The 22,931-nt window shown below is 37.2% G+C and overlaps 1 protein-coding gene across 1 annotated transcript; it reads left to right on the forward strand.

The window, feature by feature from the left end:
- The first annotated feature begins 619 nt into the window (after positions 1-619).
- Positions 620-21,367, forward strand: NAA30 (N-alpha-acetyltransferase 30, NatC catalytic subunit). Its single transcript, XM_065940238.1, has 5 exons — positions 620-770; positions 1,048-1,810; positions 6,480-6,603; positions 8,717-8,772; positions 17,953-21,367. The coding sequence occupies exons 2-5, from the start codon at positions 1,049-1,051 to the stop codon at positions 18,088-18,090; spliced, it is 1,080 nt and encodes a 359-aa protein (XP_065796310.1). The 5' UTR covers positions 620-770; position 1,048; the 3' UTR covers positions 18,091-21,367.
- Positions 21,368-22,931: the final 1,564 nt, after the last annotated feature.

Raw genomic sequence — 22,931 nt, forward strand, 5'->3', positions numbered from 1 at the left:
TCCAATCTTCCAGGGCTGGGTGAAAGGGATAAAGGAGGAGAGAGGAAAAGGACTACCTGTCAACTTTCTCTTGCCTCGAAGAGGCAAAGACTAAATTCACGTTGCGAACGAACCAGGTTTCATCAGTCATTCCATATTTTTCCACAGTTTAAACTTTTAAACTTTGTCTCCTTTTCGGGAATTTTTCCTCTCCTGATTGCTCCATTTTTAAGGGACACGGGTAACCCTCCCCCTACCCCCGGTCAGAGCAAAGGTTAAACGTCGTACAGCTGAGGAAAAGCATTTTTAGGAGACTGGTCCAAGGCCAGGGGAGCAGGCCCAGAGCGGGCGGGCTTTGCGGCAGCTTCGTGGGAGCGCCTGTCTGGCCCATCCTTCCCGGGCTCTGCAAGGTCGGAGGGCCAAGCAGCCCGCAAGGCCGAAGATAGTGGGTTAAGGGCTGGTGACTCCCAAGCCCTCTGCAACTTCCCTGCCCTACAGCCCCACCCACCAGCACGCAGCCGCCACGGGGCCGCGGGAGACACCTTCGCCCCTCCCCTTCACAGGTCACCTCCCTCCACGCCCCTTTCCCTCGGCCCGGCAGCCGGCAGGCAGGGAAGTGTCGTAAAGCCAGGCCCAGGAAACTTTACCCGGGGTAACAGCCGAGGCGCTTTACGGCGACGGCGGCTGAGTGTGAGCCTTGGCGGCGGCGGAGGCAACCGCGGCGGCGAGGGAGGCGGCGGCGGCTGAGGAGGAAGAGGAGTGGCGGCAGTGGCGGCGGGGACCTGTGCGGGGTGAGCTGCGCGGAGGGGACGGGGAGGGGCCGCGGGTGACAGGGCTGGCGGATGAGCGCGGGCGGACGGGGACGGTGGCCGGCTGAGCAGCTGGGCGGCGCTGAAGAGACGGGGCGGGGGGTGGCGCGGAATTGGGGGGCCAGCTCTGTTAGGGACGGTTTCTGCCTTTGTTTTCCACCCCCCCCCCACTCCCGCCGCCCCCCGCCCTCCGCTTCCTCTGCTCCGCGCTCGTCCGCCGGGTCTCATGGCCTCCCCTCTCGGTCTGTGTCGCCTCTAGGATGGCGGAGGTACCGCCTGGGCCTAGCAGCCTCCTCCCACCACCAGCACCTCCGGCCTCGGCGGCGGCCGAGCCCCGCTGTCCTTTCTCCGCGGGGGCCGCCCTCGCCTGCTGCAGCGAGGACGAGGAGGACGACGAGGAGCACGAAGGCGGCGGCTGCGGCGGGAGCCCGGCGGGCGGCGAGGCGGCGGCCAAGGGGCATCCGTGCCTCCGCTGCCCTCAGCCGCCGCAGGAGCAGCTGCAGCTCAACGGATTGATCAACCCCGAACTGCGGCACCTCCGGGCGGCCGCCTCCCTCAAGAGCAAGGTTTTGAGCTCGGCCGAGGCGGCCACGATCGCGGCCACCCCCGACGGGGGCCCCAGAGCGACTGCAACAAAAGGAGCCGGGGTACACTCGGGCGAGAGCCCCCCTCACTGCCTCCCCAGTAATGCAAGAACTGCGCTCCCCAGCCCGGCAGAGGCAGCGGCGGCGAGCGATCCCGCGGCGGCCCGCAATGGACTGGCGGAGGGCACTGAGCAGGAGGAGGAGGAAGACGAGCAGGTGCGGCTGCTGGCTTCATCCCTGACCGCAGGCTGCAGTTTAAGGAGCCCCTCAGGCCGGGAGGTTGAGCCGGGGGAGGATCGGACGATACGTTACGTCCGATATGAATCCGAGCTACAAATGCCCGATATCATGAGACTGATCACCAAAGATCTGTCTGAACCCTACTCCATATATACCTATAGATATTTTATCCACAACTGGCCACAGCTGTGCTTCTTGGTAAGTGGATGGAATGAAAAACGGGTGAACCCGGCAGAGATCCAGGCCGTGCGGGGCAGGGAGTGTGAGGGCTGGAATGTCAATGTATGTATTCTGCATTTCATAGTATGATACATGATGTAAAGCGCGTGTATACACTCCTACGTATTTAATGAAACCCTATGAAAGGTAAGACTTCGTGATCCGGGTCAACTTGATACTGATGTAAATGCAGTAAGCTAGTATGATGCATGTTGGGGGTCTCGTATCCTGTTTACACTAGCTTATCATCATGTTTAACCGTCTTTAATTATCCTCCCTCATCCTCAAAGCACTTTGCAATCATTTAATTTGCGCATGGTTCTGTTCAGATACAGGCATTATTAATCTCTCAATTACAGCCATAATCAGGGAAGAGTGTATGCATAAACATGTTTTGGTGAACATGATTGTCGGTAAACTTGCTGTGGCCACATTGGAGAATTAAATCTTACAAGCATATTCCGTAATTATGGAGATTGTTTCCTTTTACTTCAACAGGACAATTAGCAGTTGTAGCCAGCCTGCTTTCTGGTGCAGAGTTGCAGAAGGCGATACTAACACTTCTGGTGGTTGAAAAAGACTCCTGAAACTTGAGCAAAATAGCCTTTTTGGGAGTGTAGGAAACTAAGTGTGAAATTGTTACTAATCTGTAATTTTTTTTAAGAAGTTGGTCACAGGTATGTCTAAATGCTAGTACTAATGCTGGCTTGTGTGAAGTATAATTGACAAATTTCTTACTTACATCTGAGTAAGAAAGAATTGACTTACCAAGCAAGCTGAATATATATATGTAATTTAACTTACATAGTACTGGTAGTACCAATAGTTTCCCAATAATATTGACCAGTTTCGGTCTGTATGAGATCTTTCACCTAAATGTCGACTACAGGTGTGTGCTTTGTACCATGTGCTCACAGCATGTCGTTTCCATTGGATTTTATTGAAGAAAGGCAACATGCTTTTAATGAGTGTTTTATGATATGTGAAGGGAAAAGCCACTACCATTATTTACTGTTTAGAATTGACTTACTTTCACTTGTTAATTCCTTGTAAAATGCTCTGACCATACTTTAGAAATCTGTCTTGTTGATTCCGTAGCTTGGTGGTAATCTGAAAATGTAACCTCTGTATTGTTGTAATGGTAGTTGTGCTGTTTTCTGCATTCACTTGGCTAAACTTCAGTTTAGTATGTTTGTTTAAGCTGGGAACTATTTTATATTCTACAAAGCTACTCGTACAGGATTCTAACTGTTGCATCAAAGTAGAAGTTCTAAGACATGTCTGTGTCAATGAATATGGGAAAATGGTTTTCATAAGATTATAAATGTCATATCAAATCCCATTATAAGTGCTAAAGATTGTAGATTGATTGTAAGTTAACTCACAGAAGCATACAGTTTAGTTACACTTTAAATTGAAATGGTGTGTGTGTGTATTTTTGTTATTCCAGGAGATAGTTGTGTATGTATGATAGTCAACTTTTGAGTTCTGGTATTACCTCATCTTGTCTGCCATTTTAGACTGATAAACTGAATATTAGTAAACTTTAGTTTGATTATACATACACTCCTCCCAGTTCACCAGCTAATTGAACTTTAACCCTTAATAACTAATTTGTTTAACATTAAATTCTGACTATGTAGAAATAGTGATATACACAGTAGTTGACCTGTAAGATTTACTAATGCAAGTGTGAAACTGGAGTATTGAACATAAAACAATGGTTAAACAGTCAGACCATTTGGAACTGGGGCCTTTATATTGCAATTAAAAATTTTTGAATTTCTCATGAGAACTAATTTAAAACATATAAATGTATGTTTATTTCAAGTCATACCATTTAAAAACTATAAAGGATCCCAGATACAATCTAGGTTCAGCCTCTTTTTTTAATGAAAAAAATGAAAGACCAGAGAGACTTGAAATGTTCAAGTCTCCAGATATTTTGTGTCCAGAGATATAAAGCTGGAACCCAGGTCTCCTGGCCTCTCATAATGGAAACAGCTAAAAACTTGAAAAATGACATACTCTTTTGACTAATTCAGCCAAGATCCTGTGTCCCAAGTTATGCTTCGCCAAGAAATAGTTGTCCTTGCGAACATCAATCTCAAGAGACTAGAAGTCTCCAGAATATTCCTGGTTTCCTTAAGTAACCTGCAGGGATCAAAGGGAGTATGTAAGGTTGTTCCTTAGAAAATCACCAATCCTTGACCATATTTGACTAACAAAAATGATGGTTTTTAATGATTTTCCTAATAATTGTAACGTGAAAGTATGGTACCGTACAAATAGGAGGCACTATCATTTTCTCAGTTCATGGTATTTTCAGTTGCTGGTGCCTTTTTGAACTTCTTACCAGCGGTATTCTATAGTACTTCTGTTATTTGTTCTAAATTTAAATTTCCAGCTTCTTCTATTTTGCTGTTTGTGGTATTCTGGAATTTGGGAATCTATTTCACACAACTTATGTTTTTCAAGTTCCGTAGATTGATAAGCATTTGACGTTTTAGAGTTAAATTTTAATCTTGCCTAGAATTTTTCAGTTCTCATCCTTGAAAAAAAATGAACACATTTTAATAGCAAGAGTTCCAATTGTAGATACAAAGCTTTTTTCTGGAAAAATTGACATGCAGTTTATTGATTTTTGTGTGTATATTCATCAACAGTTTGTCAGGAGAAAATACAGCATTAACCTTCCTCAGTACCAACATCTTACTGGTAACTGTGTATCATATATTGGACTCTTATTTTTAAATGATGTTTACAGTTTGATTTTTTTTTTCCTTCAGATTCTTGATTCGTAAGAAATCAACCTAGCCCAAGAGTGAACTCATATGATACTTTGCTAATTACTTTCTTGGTCAGAGGACAAAGAAGATTTGTTTGAAATGGCTATCCAGTTTGAAAGTATTGTCTAGTTGTGTGCTAGTGGTTTTAATTTTTCCTCATTTGAATGGTTTATTAACTGTGAAGTCTGAGTGTCCTACAATTTTGTATCATAGATTTGTGTAGATTTCCATTTCCCCTAGCTTATGAGGTCAGGCCAAATTTTTTTAATGTACCATCTCATCTCTGACATATACAGACAGACACCACACACACATATATTTGAAGTAAGTTTTATCCAAGTCAGAAAATGCTGTTCAAACAGGCAACTTTTGTATATATTTCAGTACTTAGTACAGAAAAAAATTTTATTTTCCAAAAGAATTTTGAAAGAGCCAAATTGATTTATCATGAATAAATATAGCAATAACAATTTTCGAGGTTTACTGGCGCCAAGTAATTTTGGATTGTGTTGATAAAACAGAAATGAATTAATGTGAATTGTTGAATTTAATATTCTTTTAAAGAAAATCAGTTGCAATTAAAATAAATCAACTGTACTTCAATTAAATAAATAAAATTGATATCCCTTCAAAAGAATTTTCCTGACCTAGTTTAGGCTTGCATGAAATGGATTAGAATTATCTTGCCTAAAGATTTCTCCGCAGTTGGAAAAAAGGCTTTTTAATCAATTTACAGAATGATGAACTAAAAACAAGTCATAACAAATTCAAGATAAAAGAGGTATTAAGTATATGTTGGGCTTTGCTTATTGATTTTTTTTTAACCCATTCCTGGTTTTTGTTATTGCAGTCATTTCTGAAAAATTAATTTTATTTAGAGATGATTTGAAACTTTCATTTTTTATTAAAACGAGGGCTCTTTATATTAGCACGGTATTTCTGACATATTAAACAATTGGATCTGTTGCCCTTTTACATTTACCAGAATATAGTATTTAACTGGAACTTCTTGTCAGGGATGGAATGCTGGAAAAGCATGTTTTCATTGGTGATACTGGCAATTTTAGTGAGAATGGAGGCTGATTAGTTTTTATTTAATATATAATCTCTGTCTGGAAGACTGTACATTTTTATTGAAATAGGAAGCTCTGTAAAAATTAAGCTTTTACTTTAATATGAAACTTTGAGTTTCAGATATTCTGTGAGCTTTACGGTAATGACTCGCACTGTCAGGAGACCATCATGTATCTAGTTTTTATAGTCCCTCAATAGCAAAGCTGCTTGAGTAGGATCTAGGGAATACCTTAAAAACAATCCTTTTTCTGAAAATCTTTTAGGTTTTTTATTTTCCTAATCAAAATCTAACTCTTCTATTCAGGTATGAATGTCTTCTATCTGTCCTTTGCTAAAACTTCATCACGGTTAAATATAAATTTGCTGATAAGTTTCACACTATAATATCTAATGAAAAGACTTTTTCTTAAAAAAATTATTTTCACGTCTCCTCTTTCTCAAATCTTAAACGTATAGGTCTTTATTGCAACTGATTATAAGTGCCTCTTATAAAGTACTTGAATGTTGATCATGTGGAAATTTACATTCACCCTATATAATGATAGGCTTTAATAATGAGCGTAAGAAATTCATGTTGTAAAGAATGTTGAAAGATTTTGAAACTAGAACATTTGAAGGAGTTCTGGGATTTAGATTTCTGAAATTTCTGTGATTGCTGTCGCTAAAATTCTCATTATTTCTTCCTCCTCGAAAATCACTGACCAGTGGTTGGTTGCTCTTTTCCTGGGTAAGTGTGCAGTACTTAATGGCAATATATTCTTTGTAACTGTTTGTTTATTTTTAAGGCCATGGTAGGGGAGGAGTGTGTAGGTGCCATCGTTTGCAAGTTGGATATGCACAAAAAGATGTTCCGCAGAGGTTATATAGCCATGTTAGCCGTGGATTCCAAATACAGGAGAAATGGCATTGGTAAGAAAAATATTATGTCAAAAAAAGAATGCCTAAATTATTTTCATTTTTTTAAGAAGCAGACGACTTAAATGTAAATAGTATGTAGAAATGAGCATGAAGCTGAGAGAAGATTATTGATTGCTTTTGTTTCAAAATATTTTCAAAATGTTTTTAAAATGAATTGTTTCCTTTATTACTGTTTAATTATTTGAGAGATTATCTTTCTAACAATTACTAGGTGATCAGTTTTCACCTCCAAACATTTTTTTGGTCACATTCAAACTGTATTATATTCAGTTCTACAGTTATTAATAGCATTATTAGGGTGCTTGATAACAGTGCTCAAGTCTGTACTTGGGTTATGGGTTCAACGGTCTTCAATCAAGGCAACATTATGGAGAAATTACCATTATTTCGTACTAATCACCAAACATTATATTAGCAATTCAGGGAGGTCCAGAAGAAAGCAGAATTGTTTGTTACTGCTATTCCCAAACTTCCTGGGCTACCTTTCCTGGTATTTTCAGTTAATCTTATACTCATGGTTTATAATGGTCATTAGAATCATCTGGGTGGTTTACAAACAAATGCTTAGGCCCCTCCCCTTAATAATCTTGTTGGTCCTGTTAGAAGTAGGGCTGAAATTTCCCCAGGTGTCTATGTTGTCAGCCACTTAAGAACCACTGTCATAGAGTCTCAGACCTACTGACTTTGTTCAAAAATGGAGGAGCAGATAAACAAGCTCTTGTCTTAACATGGCAAATTCTGAAATGTTCTGAAGCTAAGTAAGCATTCATGAAATAAGATTTGATGCCTGTGCGTGCATGCTAAGTTGCTTCAGTAATTTCAACTCTTTGCAACCACCCCATGGACTGTAGCCTGCCAGGTTCCTCTGTCCATGGCATTCTCCAGACAAGAATACTGGAGTGGGTTGCCATTCCCTTATCCATGAGATCTTCCCCACCCAGGGATTGAACCCAGATATCCTGCATTGCAGGCAGATTCTTTACCACTGAACCACCAGTATGTAATTACTAGTACCTTTGTCACTGACAGTTTTGTTTTTTTTAAGCTGTTTATGAGTGAAAGTGAAGTCGCTCAGTCGTGTCTGACTCTTTGCGACCCTGTGTACTGTAGCCCACCAGGCTCCTCCGTCCATGGGATTCTCCAGGCAAGGATACTGGAGTGGGTTGCCTTTTCCTTCTCCAGGGATCTTCCCTACCCAGGGATTGAACCCAGGTCTCCCACATTGCAAGCAGACACTTTAACCTCTGAGCCACTATATGAGTGACTCTGTTCAATTTAAGACTGGTTTGCACAGTCTGAGATGTCATTATGATTAGGTTTACTTAATACATAATAGGTTTAACCAACTTTTCTTACAGTGTTACAGTTTGCCACTAAGATTTTTAATGAATTGGGCTTATTGGATAAGCCAAGTTTGCGTCTTTGATGTATTAACAAGAGCTGATAAGGATTCATGGCAAATGATAGGCAAATTGTCTGGCTACTTCAGAGGGCAGAAACCAGTGCCTTGAGGATTGCATCTTGGCCCTTGAACATGTTTTGTGTGGCCCATGTAATGGGTGCTTGCTTGTGTACATGATTTGAAAATTTAAGGGAGTTCCTATAAAATTTGGATTCCTTCTCTTAAAATTAGATCTGGCATTTGTTTTCCTTTTAGTGTACTAAGTATATCTACTCTAAACTAGAATATAGACACAGCACTGAAACCATCTGGTGTGCCCAGGCATACTATAGTGCCCAAACTATAAGGTTTGTAGGAACTAACCCAGTATCTTGGGCCCACTTTGGGTCACAGCAGTTCTTGTATGGTCTTTGGCAAGATTGGTTTAGAGGTCATGCAGTGAGTTCTTGCCAGCTGAAGGAGTTCCTGGGTTGTTCTGGCCGTGTCTTGCCTTTTTCTTGGAATAAAATAGCATTTACCTCTGAGAAAAGGATATATATCAGGAGATAGATCTTTCAAAAGGAAACATTGCTATGCATAGTTTCTGTTGGGCCTCTCAGAATTATAAATATTATAATATATAATGTAAATCATAAATAATTTAGGTATCTGTAAGAAACTAATTACATTTTTGCTTCATTAATACTCAGCTTTGTATTCTAGGTACTAACTTGGTTAAGAAAGCTATATATGCTATGGTTGAAGGAGACTGTGATGAGGTAAGTCGTCCTAAATGTTTAAGACCTTTTGTCCTGGGCTATATTCTACTGTGTATTTATATAAATATCCCAAGTAAATCATACTGTAATTTCATTGCAGACTATTGTTATATAAATATAACTTGTGCTAAAAATTATATTCCATTTAAAAACACATGAACTTTGATCTATAACAAATTTTAAGATGATAATAGGAGCTAAAATTTGTTGTGTCAAAATATAAAGGTAAAATTTTAGATATTTTCAATAAATAATTGGTATTCAGAACTCCGATTTGTTATCAGTCAAATCATTTAAGGTAGTTCTTATTATAAACCTTATTGTAATGTACTTGGCATATTGGCCTTGGTTTCTCTCTAAATAATATTTTTTTTCCCCCTGTGGGTCAGCGATCAGCCAATATGAAAAACATTTCACATTTGAAAAAGCTTTCAGCATTAAATAATAAGGCTGGAGGGGGAAGACAACCACTTTTTAAATGTAGAACTACCTGTATATTAACATAAAAGCATCTTTTCTCTTCAGCTTGTCTGTAAAGCCTTACATCAGGTAGTTTCTTTGTATGCTGCAGCACTGTGCTTTACATATTAGGTTCTCAATAAATAATGGCAATGGTTGGGAATATTAAGATTTACTATTACATAATGTGGAAGGAAATAAGTATAAACTAGGGATGTATGGTTATCTTTAATATAATAGTGGTGACTAAGAAGTACCAGAGTTGTATTGTGCTAGTAATTTTGTGAGTAGTACTTCTAACACTTGTCTTTCTTATTGGAGGGCAAATGTGCCTTAGAGAGTTCTCAAAGTACTTGAAGTTAGGTAATTTTTTTTCTCAGACTGATGCCATTAAGTAACTTATTTTGGTTACTTTTTTTTTCAAGTGGGTTTTTTTGGTACAGAATTTATACACAAAGCATATGTGGTGTGTATTTGGGATGCAAAGTCCCCTTTCCCCCCCATCTCTTCAACTCTTCATCGTTCTACTTGGAGCTACTATTCATATTGCAATTTGCATCTTCCCGTTTTCTAAGCACACTTGAAATATTCACACTTTTTTTTATACAAATGAAGTCACAAATGATTACTCTGTAATAACTACTTTTTCCACTTAACAGTATCTCATGAACAGGATTCCGTGTCAGTACAGATGGATTGCAAAGTTACTATTCTCACACTGCTTGTCCACTTTTGTAGTTTGTAGCCTGACAGATCCCATTAGATGGTGGTTGTATGAGAAGGCCTACAAACATTGGACAGCACAGGGAAGTCATCCTGGGATTTACAGATATTTATTTATTTTACCCCAAATAAGAAAATTCACATATGATGAAGGATCTCATATTCACAGCTTTTAATCACAAAAAGTAATAGGTGCCATAACCCTGATTATTTACATCACTGGTAACTAAAATATGAGTATAAAAATTAAGTATAAATTTTTTCATGAATGTAGGTCTAATATGGACCAAAGCTATGTTGGCTTAGATGGTTCATCAAGAAGAGAAGTTGGGCTTCACAAAAGCTGTTCAACAGTTTGTATAAATCTTTGGGATGAAAAGACCATGTTTTGCTCCTTTACTGAGTAATGTGGTTCCTAGTGAACAGAGATGTTATAAGGAGGGAGTATTATGTTCCTTATGGATAGCTGTTTCTGATTTATCCTAGTTCTACCTGTGAGATAGGTAGTATGCTTTATCTTAACTGATCAGATGTTTAAATAGTATTAGTTTTTCTTTGAAAGTTCTGAGGAATGATGAGATTTTGGTTATACTGTTGTAGTTGCAAGGTTAAGTCCTGAATTAGTGATACATTTTATGGTAGAACTATTCACTGTGGGCCTAGGGTTCTAACTCTGATTTATTTTTCTTACTCTTGAAGCAATGGGTTTTACTCAGTCTTAGAATGAAATGGGAATAGTTCCATGAACTACTTCTGTTGTATGATCTTTGCATTTTAAATAGCTCTGCTTCTGGTTTAGGGTACTCTTCTATGGCTTAAAAAGATTGGTTATCTGTGTCCCATATTGTCCAGATAAAGAATTTGCTGTAGAAAGGGACAGAACTCTTGTTTATTCTTTATTAGGCTTTCCCTTCCTCTTTCATTGAGTTTTAAACCACATAAGCAGCAAACTCTTCTATCACTTTTTCCATTCTAACTTTTGATGGTAGTGTGTTTGTTGGTTCTACTTCCTTATATTACCATTTCATCCTGTTTGGTTTGGTTTTTTCCCCTCCACTCCAGTGTAACTACTTTGTATTTGCTAGGCCCAGTAGTTTCTTGGTCTTCCTCTGCTTATTAAAAAACATCTCAGTCTTTTAAAACCCAACTCAAATATCAACAACTTCTTTTAAGTTTTCCTTGATCCATTTGGACAGAATCAGCACCTTCTATGGTTTTAATGACCTTCCTTTTTGTAATACTTACTGTGCTTACGTTTACTTGTTCAGAGTCTGCCTTAGACCCTGAGAGCAGAGATACCATTTCTTATTTACTGCTGTATTTTTAATGCTTAGTATACAGCATTTGTGATAGAGTACATGGTTCATAAATATTGGCTGAATGATTAGTCCTGTGCTTCACCATATCGATACCTCTTTTGGGGGAGGGGGGAACTTTTGAATTTTGATTTGTGTAATTAGTTTTTAACTTGTCTTTCTGTCTAAGCTTTCTAGCTTTTTCTTATATTTTTTGCACATAAAAATATATCTGCAGGGTTAACAAGTTCTTAAAATACCTTTTGATAAAAGCAATTTTATATAAAAATAGTCTTGTATATAATTCATTGTTCAGAGGAAAACTTTGAAACTATAATTTTCCAAGGATACAATGACTATAAAATAACCAACTTGTGATTTTACTTTCATTAGGTTAGGCCAGCCTTCATTTCTCTTAAAGATAAGAAACTTAAGTGTTAAGAAACTTTGACAAATTACCAGAAAGACATTTGGGAAGGGTTTTAAATTACATTTTCTACTACATAGGTTGTGCTGCTATTTTTTTATTCTTAGAGATTTTTTAATCTATGAGCCTATTAAGAGAAATACATTTGGAAATCTCTATGAAGCTTTATTGTACATATCCAGTCAATTTTTACTTTCTTTCTGTTTGCAGAATTTATGACCTTGAGTCATGTTGCTTTTGGCTGCCACTTGTCGTTTTAAGATAAATTCAGAGTAAATTAAACTGAGGTTAGTTGAAATGTAGATCTGTACATTTCACAGTTGAAATGTAAATCATGCTTTTGCCCAAATTACAATATTACCCTTCTGGTCTGATAGATCTTTCCATTTTGCCGTTCTATGACTTTCCTAACTGTTTATATCAGAATTAGACATGTTTAAACAGTCTAAGGAAAGAGTTTTTTCATTTTCTGTATATTTGGAGCTGACTAAAAAGTTATAGCATCAAAAAAAAAGAAACAGGTAGATTCATTACTTCACAAACAAGAAATGCATTATGTGTGTTGCTAATCTGGCTTGAATTTGGTTACTTCCTTATGTGCTCTGGCTGCCAAATGTTTAGTAGCTACTAGGACAAGCTTCTTTGGTTTGGTTTTACATTAGGGGAAATAATAAGAGTATATACAGATAATATATATGAATTTTCTTGTGTACCTAAAATAATGAACCCACATGTGGCCATTTACTTTTATGCACTTTTAAATTTTTTAGATTTATGGTATGGTTACCATCATATTAATATTCAGAACTAACTCATAAATGATGAAAATATATTGGAATCAAAATTTCTTAATGGAGTTTAGGAGTGCAGTGTGTTAGTTGACCAACATCTTATTTCCTCCTTTCCGCAGCCCCTGGCAGCCACTGTCCTACACTCTCTTCTATTAAGTTTGACTAGTTTATACATATAAGCAAGCTCATGAAGTATTCACCTTTCTGTTTTGACAATTCACTTAGGGCAGTGGCTTCTAGGTTCACCCATCCACTGGCATGGTTTCAGTTTTTAAGGCCAAAATGTATTTTGTGTGCGTGTGTAAGATATATGCCCTCCAGCTTCACCCGTGTGTGTGCGTGTGTGTGTATGTAAGATATATGCCCTCCAGCTTCACCCGTGTGTGTGTGTGTGTGTGTGTAAGATATATGCCCTCCAGCTTCACCCGTGTGTGTGTGTGTGTAAGATATATGCCCTCCAGCTTCACTCGTGTGTGTGTGTGTAAGATATATGCCCTCCAGCTTCACCCGTGTGTGTGTAAGATATATGCCCTCCAGCTTCACCCGTGTGTGTGTGTGTAAGATATATGCCCTCCAGCTTCACCCGTGTGTGTGTGTGTAAGATATATGCCCTCCAGCTTCACCCGTGTGTGTGTGTGTGTAAGATATATGCCCTCCAGCTTCACCCGTGTGTGTGTGTGTAAGATATATGCCCTCCAGCTTCACCCGTGTGTGTGTATAAGATATATGCCCTCCAGCTTCACCCGTGTGTGTGTGTAAGATATATGCCCTCCAGCTTCACCCGTGTGTGTGTGTAAGATACATGCCTATATACCGTCCAGGTTCACCCATGGTTGTCCCACTGGCAGGATTTCTGTTTTTAAGGTCAAAAAAGTAGTCTGTGTGTCTGTGTGTAAGATACAGCCAACTTTTTCTTTACCCATTTGTTGGATGTTTAAGTTATTTCCTTATTTTAGAAATTGTGATAATGCCATCATGAACATGGGAACCTTTTTGAGGTCCTGATTTTACTTCCTTTGGTAATATACCCAGAAGGGTGATTGCTGAATTGTATGATAGATCTTTTTTAAATTTTTTGAGGAACCGGCACACTCTTTTCTATAATGACTGTAGCAGTTTACATTCCCACCAACAGTGGCTGAATTACTTAAGTAACCAATAATAAACCTGTTACATGTTAACAAAATAACATACATTTTATGGTAATATACGAGATGACTTAAGTTTTTTGTGTTCAATAATTATATGTTCAACATTTTTAGATTTTTCACTGGAAACATAGTTTATCTATCTATGAGGCAGAGGCTGCCAGGTGAAGAACAGAGTAAAATGGAATTATTTAAACTAGAAGGATTTTTGGTTGAGTAGTTTGGCCTAGTTAAAGAACTGGATATGAGAAGCCTGAGTTCTAGATACATCTTCTATCAGTATAGTTGTGTGATTGTAGGAAGGTCATTTAACTTTTCATAATCTGTCTCTTTGTCTCTGCAGTGTGATGGTAAAGGGATGTGATCTTAAAGGGATGTTATGAAGAGAATAAAATTGTTTATTCAGCCCTGCCTGCAGGACTCCTAGCCAGTAGTTTTAAAAAAGTCTTTCTAAACTGTAATGGTTTGGCTCATCCTGAGGGTGGTTTGTTCCTGAGAGAATCTGTAGAACTTCACTGTAACCCTTTTTTTCTGTTCAGTAGAATTCAACTTGGTCAAGTTTCTTTAACATTAAAATAACCTTTGGCTTCCTATGTAGTATTCCCATGATGCAGACTAGATAATTTTATAGAAAATTTCCAATATAAGCCCAAATTCTGTTTTTGTGTATTTATAAAACTCGCTAATTAAGTGTTACAGAGTAGTTACTTTTTTGTGGAATTTTCTGTTGTGTCAAATAATACATGATTTCTTTGTTCATAGAATGTGAGGGTGCTAAGAGAATCTTTTAATTTTAATCAAGGTGTTAGTCCTCTGTGTAATGTTTTGTTATAAATTGGGCTTTATTTTATTAATCTGTTAGGATGCTAACAAACCTGAATTCAGCTCTTAAGTTATACCTCACGTGTGTATTTATGTAGTTAGCCTCAGCTGTTTTGAATATTTTAGATTGTTAAGTATTAATGAATATGAACTTGGATTCCCTTTATTATGTAGACCTCCCATTTGCTGCTTTGTTTTACTTTTGGAAACAATCAGAGTTACAGAAAAGTGGATACTATTAAGTTCTAGTTCACATTTTCAGTCTGGGGTCTATTTTTGTTCTACTGGTGACCTTGAGTTTCATTCCCTTATAAATTAGAGATACATCTATTTCATAGGGTTCTTGAAGACAATCACGTTATGTCAGATGCATGTAATATGACATAATGCATGTGAAATGCTTCATGTAGCACTTAGCCTTCAATAAATAGTATTTTTTTTAAACTGTCACTCTCCTTTTCATTTCTGTGAAATCAGTTCTGAGTTGTTGCAGTTTTATTGCTTCTCATATTAATTGTTTTGATTTAACATTTTAGCTGTAATTAGGTGCTGGCCTGAAACAGAATTATAGGGATTACTCAAGAGAATAGTTCAAAATTGGTAAATTGCATTATCCAAACAGGAGTGTTCCAAAGGAGGATGGCATACATCACTGATGGCATATATCACTGGCATACATCACTGTTAAATTATAGTCTTTTAAGAGCAGAGAGTAATTGTTGACTTCTTATTCTCACCCTAAACCAGTTTGCTTGCTATATAACTTTTATTTAAGGCCTTCTTAGGAACATCTTCCCTTGATCCTGAACCGTGAATTGCTTGTTTTTAGATCTTTTTAGAATTTGGATTTAGTGTGTGATTTGCCTTCATGAGTTTTTTTGCATAGGTAATTGCCTCAAGATAATACTTTTTCTTAAAGTACTCTGGTCATTTAAAAGCTTGACAGTAAAAAAAAAAAAAAAAAGGTAATAAAAGCTTGACAGCACATTTGTTTGTTTCATATTTGTGTAATATATGTAATATAATGAAAAGTGCTAAGGACATGTATAATTAACAAATGTTTAGGAGCCTTCCGTGTGTCAGGCAGTATGTTAGGTGCAGATGAGATGGCTGTGAACGAGGTACCCATGATCCCTGTCTTTGTTGAGCTCACCAGCTGGGAAAGATGTCATAGCTCATCAAACATTGGACAAGAGTGCAGGTGAATGAGGAGCAGTGCAGAGTGCTGTGGAAAGTCTGAAGGGAAAGAGATATTCTACCCAGTATGGAAGTGACATGCTAAAGCCAAAAGCAAGAATAGGAGAATGGGAAGAACATTCTTCCAGACAGAGAAAACTGCTTATGTGAAAGGTCTAGGGTGGAAAAACTAATGGTGAGTTCTAAAAACTGCAAATTTAGTGTTGATCATGGTGAGGAAGGGGTGGGGACCTAAAGCACACTTGTGTATGTGTGCTCAGTTGTGTCTGACTCTTTGCGGCCCCATGGACTGTAGCCTGCCAGGCTCCTCTGTCCCTGGAATTTTCCAGGCAAGAATACTGGAGTGGGTTGCCATTCCCTCTTCTAGAGGATCTTTCCAACCCAGGGATCAAACCTGCCTCTCTTGTGTCTCATGCATTGGCAGGAGGATTCTTTACCACTAGCACCACTTGGGAAGCCCAGTTATTAGTAGCAGGATAGGTGGAGGCCATATCTTGATGGATCTTTCAGGTCTCTTTAAATTACTGTTAGATTGTGTACCCTTTCTTGAGGACAAAAGGGAGTCAATAAATGGTTTAAGCAGGGGATTAACAAGAGCATCACTCAGAATTTGAGACCTTGAAGCTAGGAGGTAATAGCTGATGGCAGCTTATACTAGAATGTTATCAATAGGGGCAGAAAGAGGAGGATCAATTTGAGAGAGATTTAAGAGATAAAACTGAAATAGTGCTTGGAGTATTATATGCAAGGGAGTGGAGAGGAATGAGGTACAGAGATGACTCCTAGGCTTTAAGTTTGAGGCATTCATGGATGGACATCTTGTTACTGATGTGCAGAACTGTAGAGAAGTTGGTCATGAGTTTTTTTAATATGATGAGTTTTTTCTCATATCTGTTGCTTGACTTCTTGTCAGTTTTTTTTTTTTTTTTTTTTTTAATAGCTTGTGATAGAACAGAAATTCATGGGCTTTGCTTGGGCCTTTGTTTAATTATATTCTGCCCTTTTTTTCTGCTCTAAACACCAGAGGGTTATGACATCCCAACAGTAACTGTGGCTCACTGTGTTGATTCTCAGGGAGATAAGTTGAGAATCAATAGGAAGGCAAATAGAGCTATGTATGTAAAAGATACATAGGGAGGATGGGATAGAGGATACTTTGGTAGAGGAATATAGAAGTAAAGTAGAAGGACATCACATAATATTCAAAAGTGTCAGTTCTTCATTGTCAGGGCCATTGGTTCAGTAGTTTTTAAGAAGACCTAGATAGAAGTTACTAGCAGCAGCAGATAGAAGTTAATACTTGTATTCCTCTGTTAATATTATATTGATGTCCATGATATATGGACAGTGGTTCTCAGAATGTAGTGCTCTTACCAGCAGCATCAACATCACCTGGCAATTTTTTAAAAAATGCAGATCCTTGGGCACCACTCAAACCTACTCAGAAACTTGAGTTGAGATGCAGTCTGTTTTAACAAATACTCCAGGTACGCTAAGTGTTGGTATCTTTGATCTAGTTTTGGCAAACTTTCTCTGCAAAGGGCCTGCTAGTAAATATTTTAGGCTTTGCAGACCACAAGTCTCTGGTGCAGCTGCTGATATCTGCAGTTATATTGAGAAAGCAGCCAAAAACATTGTGTAGATTGGTGGACATGACTGTGTTTCAATAAAACTTTACAAAAACAGGCAGTAGGCACATTTGGCCTGAAAAGGTCTTTGCAGACTTTGGTCTTGACTCTAGATAAATGCGGTAATTGTCACCAGGATAAAGAATGACATATTAATGAGAACGTAGGAGTTGGCGGTCAGTTTGAATAGTTTCAAGTACTGGTTTACTTTCTTAAACCTTTGATTGTTGATTTTTTTCTTCATCTTTTTGTCACACTACTTTTCTTTACAAGAAATTAATTCATCATCGTTTTAATATAAAACATATTTCTCACTGCTAAAAATTCCAAAGTGAAGTTGTTAGTCGTTCAGTCATGTCTGACTCTCTGATCCCATGAACTGTAGTCCACGAGGCTTCTCTGTACATGGACATTTTACAAAAATCAATAGAAAAGATGATGTTCCCAGTTCTCCCACTTCCCTTGCCCTGAGAGATAATTAACTTTTACAGTTCTGATACTTTTTCTGTATTCTTCCTGTACATCATTAATGTTTGTGGTTTTCACCATCAGTTTTAAAACAATTAAATGTAGTTTGTTTTTCTTAAATATGTGATCATATTGTTTATAAGTGATTTATCAAATTATGAAATTATAAATTAGTTTCAAATATATAAAATTGTAACTTAGTTTTCTCTTTTTATTTTGAAGGTTGTTTTGGAAACAGAAATAACGAATAAGTCTGCTTTGAAACTTTATGAAAATCTTGGTTTTGTTCGAGATAAGAGGCTGTTCAGATACTATTTAAATGGAGTTGATGCACTGCGACTTAAATTGTGGCTGCGTTGAGAAACTGACATCAAGGAACACCTTTCCAACCATGCAGACTCGACCTTTGCATGCAATGCAATTTGTACAGAATTGCTTTGCAGGTGGATTTAGTGATTTCCATGCAGCTCTTATCTGTCAGTGTCTCATTTGAGTGTCGCACAATATTTGTTGCACTTTGGCATGGCGCATTTCTTCTGAATTAAAAGAGATTGTTTTAAACTTAAAGAGTTCTTTGGTACCAACAAGATGTGCCAGTTGATAGCCAAGATTTGTTTGTTCATTTGAAAAGTCTGCTGACATTATTTACACAGTGATAATTTTATTGCAGAACCAGGATGTGGAACATGATTTTTGTTCCTTAAAAAAAGCCAATGTAGATTGTAAAAATCTCTGAATATACTAACATTTCACATGAAACCTGCCATAATTTTTCTGAGGGGGTGGGGGAAAAGCTTCAATTTTAGGTTTTATTTTTTCAATATTAAATTTTCCATTCTTGAATATTGGTACCTCAGTGATTAGTGAATTAAAAAATTGTTACGTAGGGTTGGGTGTGTCTTACAATGAGTAAAGATAACAAATTGCGTCTGCCAGTGCCTGTGTAGATAAGTATATTTGTCTTCATCTCTATAGTTTTGAATGCATGCTGTCTTTTCCTTTTCTTTAAGGCCTTTGCAAGCAAACTTGTTTTTATTTAAATTCTAAATTTGATAATAAATTATTTCAGATTTTTATAATTTGGATACTTTTTCCAGGTGAGTGACAGAGTGGTTTACTGTAGAAGTCCCTTCTTATCTTACAAGTTAAATCTACTTGGAGTATCTTTAAGAAATGACTCAAAAGGGATGAGAAAAGTTGATGAAGCCGGGAATTGCTGGGTTTTAGATGCACTTTTTTTGAGCGTGAGGGAATTTTTGGAAAAGAATATAAAAATTAATGTAAATTGGTATGATTTTATTTAATCAAAATTATTGCTCAGCTGTGAGGAACAGCTTTTACAAAGTAGTTGGAACTTTTTTCCCACTTGGTTTGGATTCACATTGCTTCCACTTTAAATGCTTTGCTTTTGGTTCTTGGTGTTGAAAATAAATTTCGAGGTGCACTGTATCTGTTTTAAACTGATTTTATTTTCTTTTCATTTATTTGTGCAAATTCTTGGGGGAACTTTGCTTAGTTCCCAGAAAACAAAAGGGAGACATGGAAATTTTTTTTTGGAATGAGTTCTGTGGGTTTTCTTAATAGCCATCACCATGTTCATTAGTTATATTTTGTTTCAGCCAATCTGTGCAGTGTAATAAATTTTAAAGTTGATTGCTTTCAGTTGAGTTAAGAGACCTGTGATGGATAATTTATTTGACTGGAAAACCTAGGTACCCATTTAAAAAAAAAGATTCATTCTCTGTGAAAAATGTTTTGTAAGAATCTATTGTTTTTTCATTAATTTGCATATGCTTTTCTTCTGCTCTAGAATTTGGTTTGAATTTTATTTTATGGCTATAATTACTGTATTTTTTAAAAACCCTACCTCCATTGACAGTTGGTAAAAGCCCCCTTTCAGGAAAGTTTGTTGCCTTTTTTTTAAAAGGAAAGCTGCTCCTTGCTCAGTGTAGTGTCTTGAAAGTGAACATGGTAACAAGTACTTTTAAAATAAAGATTCATAAATTTGGTGAAAATAAAATCTTCCTGTTGATGGGATCATTTATATTAATAGTTCCTTATTTTTAAAGAAAAACTTTTTCTTTCCATTTTGTATTGCTCTTGAAAGTTTAATGGGCGGAATACTTGGTTACATTAAAAATAGGAAGACCACACAATACTCAGCTTTCAGGGTGACCGTTTTGAGTATGTTTTTGGTCAAACTTCATTTGAACTCGAGCACTTAGAGGAATATCAATTATAATGATGCTTCTGTCATTCTTGATATGAAGGGAATTGAACGAAGTATATAGTTAGTACTTTCACTGTCAAATTTTATCTTACCACCTTACGTTTGATTTGCTGGTTCATGGGTAATGATTGTTGATGAACATACATTTACTTGACTCACTAATAAGGACAGTTCTAAAGTAAATACATGCTTGGTTTTTAGCTCAGCCATTAATTTTTTGGCAGGTTGTCAGTGAAACCATCACTACTGACCTTTTCACCCAGAATTGGCCAATTTTGCTGAATTGACTGGGTGTTTTAATTGGGTATTTTAAACATGAACTTAGCCATGTGACTGAAAAGTCAAATGGTGGTTGTATTGTTTAGCTGGTATATGTTGAATATCATTGTCTACCTTGTATCTTTAATTGGCTGTGCAAAAATTGTTTACTTAAGTGTACTGAAATTTTCCTGTAGCTGATAACCCAGCACCAAAGTTAAGTCTCGAAGTATCATCAAATGAATTTTTTATATTGGGCGTTCATCTTTCTTATATAATCGTATAACGGTTCCATTTGAAATTGATAGAGTGAGTTCACTTGGCTAAAACTGAGCAAAATTGGTGCAACTTTCTTTTAATGGGGTGCTGCCTCTTTAAGACTGACTGTACTATCCATTGACACTGGTTTGGCAGTTGGTACTGCTGAACATTTTTATACATGCTACCATGAAGCTATATATGTTAGTATTAAAGAAGCTAACGGGTATACTACCATTTTTGATGTGTGGGCTGATTATAATTTCCCTTACATGAGGATGAAACTGCTCTAGAGAAGTCCACAGATCATAAACCAGATAGTAGTTTCAAATCTGAAGCCAGCAAAATTAAAAAAAAAAAAAAAAAGTTACTATTAAAATATTGGTTTTAGTATTTTCTGCCTCTTCCCCAAAGTACCCTCCCCATTTGCTTGACAAATCTGTGTAAAGTTTGTTTGTCACATGTTTTAACTTTACCTTGCCCTGTGTTATGGTATTGGCTGACATGTATAAGACTGGATGTGTATATTTATCATGGTGTCTAAAAATCATGAAGTTCATCACTTTCCAGGAGCATAGGTAAAAGCAAATTGGTAGTGCATCAGTTACTTTTCAGTGCACCGTGACATCACTAGAATGAGTGCTATATTGTTACAGGGCTTTCAGGTTTGTAAAAATGTAACCATAAATTATATGGACGTCAGATATGAGTTGAGTATCTATAAAGTATCACGTGTATCTCAAAATATTGGACTGCTGTTTGATGACTGGATATTGCTGCATAATTTTCTTCTATTGTCCCATATCCTTTTGGAGAGAGAGATTTAATGGGATTTGAAATGTGCAAGCTGTCTCAATAAGATGCAGTCAAATAAAGTATGGTTAAGTTGTGTTTGCATTTTTCTTTTAGATACAGCTGTGTGCATTTTATGTTTGAGTTGTTCTACCTACTAAGAAGTTAAAAAAAAAAAAAAAAAAAGGCAAATTACTCTGTTCCCCACTTCCTGCCTTGCATCTAAGAGTTGTTTGGAAGAAGTTACATACAATTGTTCTCTCTCTCACTTTGCCTTCTGACAAAGTAAATGTGAAAATAACAACATGAACTTGATTTTCCTAACAATATTCAAAGTTAGCTTGTATACCAGCTATCAGTACAAATGAGAGCATTTTTGCATGCATTAAGCCAAAACTTAATTTTCTGTCCTTATTCTGTAGAAATTTATTTGTAAGACAGTTTTTATTTTAATTATTTTTTGTTGATAACCTAGGTAATGTGCCCTCACCCTCAAGACCAAAGTAAAATAGAGCAATATCTAAAGGGCTTTTGGTCTCATTCTTGTGAGAAACTTTAAATGGCAGTTATATATTCTTTCGTATTTCAAATTTTATGGCTATTACTGGGAGATCTATTATAAACATGGCTAAATTACTTTCATCATGCATGTCAAATTTTCACTTTGTTCTTTTATAGTCATGTAGTGAAAATAGAATGTGAGTTCATATTTTACTTGGCCCTATATGGAACTCTTAAGTACTTCATAAATTGTCTAAATAAGGACAAGAAAGTTGATATCATTCTTTCACACATATAAAGAGATCAGTAATAACCTGTAGCCTAAAGATATGATACTTTTAATTTTTAAACAGCTTTTTAAAAATGAGTTTGAAAAATTTCATGAGTTTTGCACAAGGCACTTTTTTCAGATCAGAGCTGTCCCCAGGGCACTTTTTATGATAGATGGGTTATTTGTGCTCTCCAATATGGTAGCCACTAGTCACGAAGCTACTGAGCCCCTGAAGAAAGGCTAGTGTATTGAAGAACTGAATTTTTAACTAATTGGAATTTACATAGCCACATGTGATTAGTGGCTCCTGCATCAGATAGCATAGCTTTAGGTAATATTTAGACAGTAATAACTGGGGAAAGCAGTTTTTGAAAAGGATTTTTTACTGGCTTATTGAAGAATGAAATAGAAGGATCATGATTAAAAATTGCCTCTGAGCAATGTACCCTATACAAAAGAGTAAAGCTACAGTATTTATCTTGACAGTATTTCCTTAAAATAGTTTCTGTCGTAGCGCCTCTCCATAGTGCTCTTGCTATGAATTAGCCCTTCTGAGAAGAGCAGCCCTTTCAGTTTTTTACCATTTGGTAGTTGTCTGGGTTGCAAAGGTGCACAGATTCAAGTGCCAAGAATTGGTTTCTGATAAGACTGTCATATCTTTTTAGCTTTAAAACATTTTACAACATTAAGTTTAATAACCTCATTTTAGGTGAATTCGAGATAATTTCACCTCTACATGCGATCAGTCATTGCTTGTTTTATGAATGGTCAAACTGAAACATGGAGGTATATAGTTTTTAATCCATTTTTTGAATTCTAGATTAGGTATGTTGATACAAGGGCAAGTGTTTTTGTTTCTGAGAGAACCAGATTCATTTTGCTGTGTTCTCT

This window comes from Muntiacus reevesi, chromosome 7, assembly GCF_963930625.1.
Source record: "Muntiacus reevesi chromosome 7, mMunRee1.1, whole genome shotgun sequence".
NCBI classification, from domain to species: domain Eukaryota; kingdom Metazoa; phylum Chordata; class Mammalia; order Artiodactyla; family Cervidae; genus Muntiacus; species Muntiacus reevesi.

Excerpts from the sequence above, each read along its gene's own strand:
- NAA30 (XM_065940238.1), top strand. The coding sequence starts at position 1,049 with ATGGCGGAGGTACCGCCTGGGCCTAGCAGCCTCCTCCCACCACCAGCA. Across the intron at positions 6,604-8,716 it reads ATACAGGAGAAATGGCATTG|GTACTAACTTGGTTAAGAAA; the intron begins GTAAGAAAAATA and ends TTTGTATTCTAG. Across the intron at positions 8,773-17,952 it reads TTGAAGGAGACTGTGATGAG|GTTGTTTTGGAAACAGAAAT; the intron begins GTAAGTCGTCCT and ends TTTATTTTGAAG.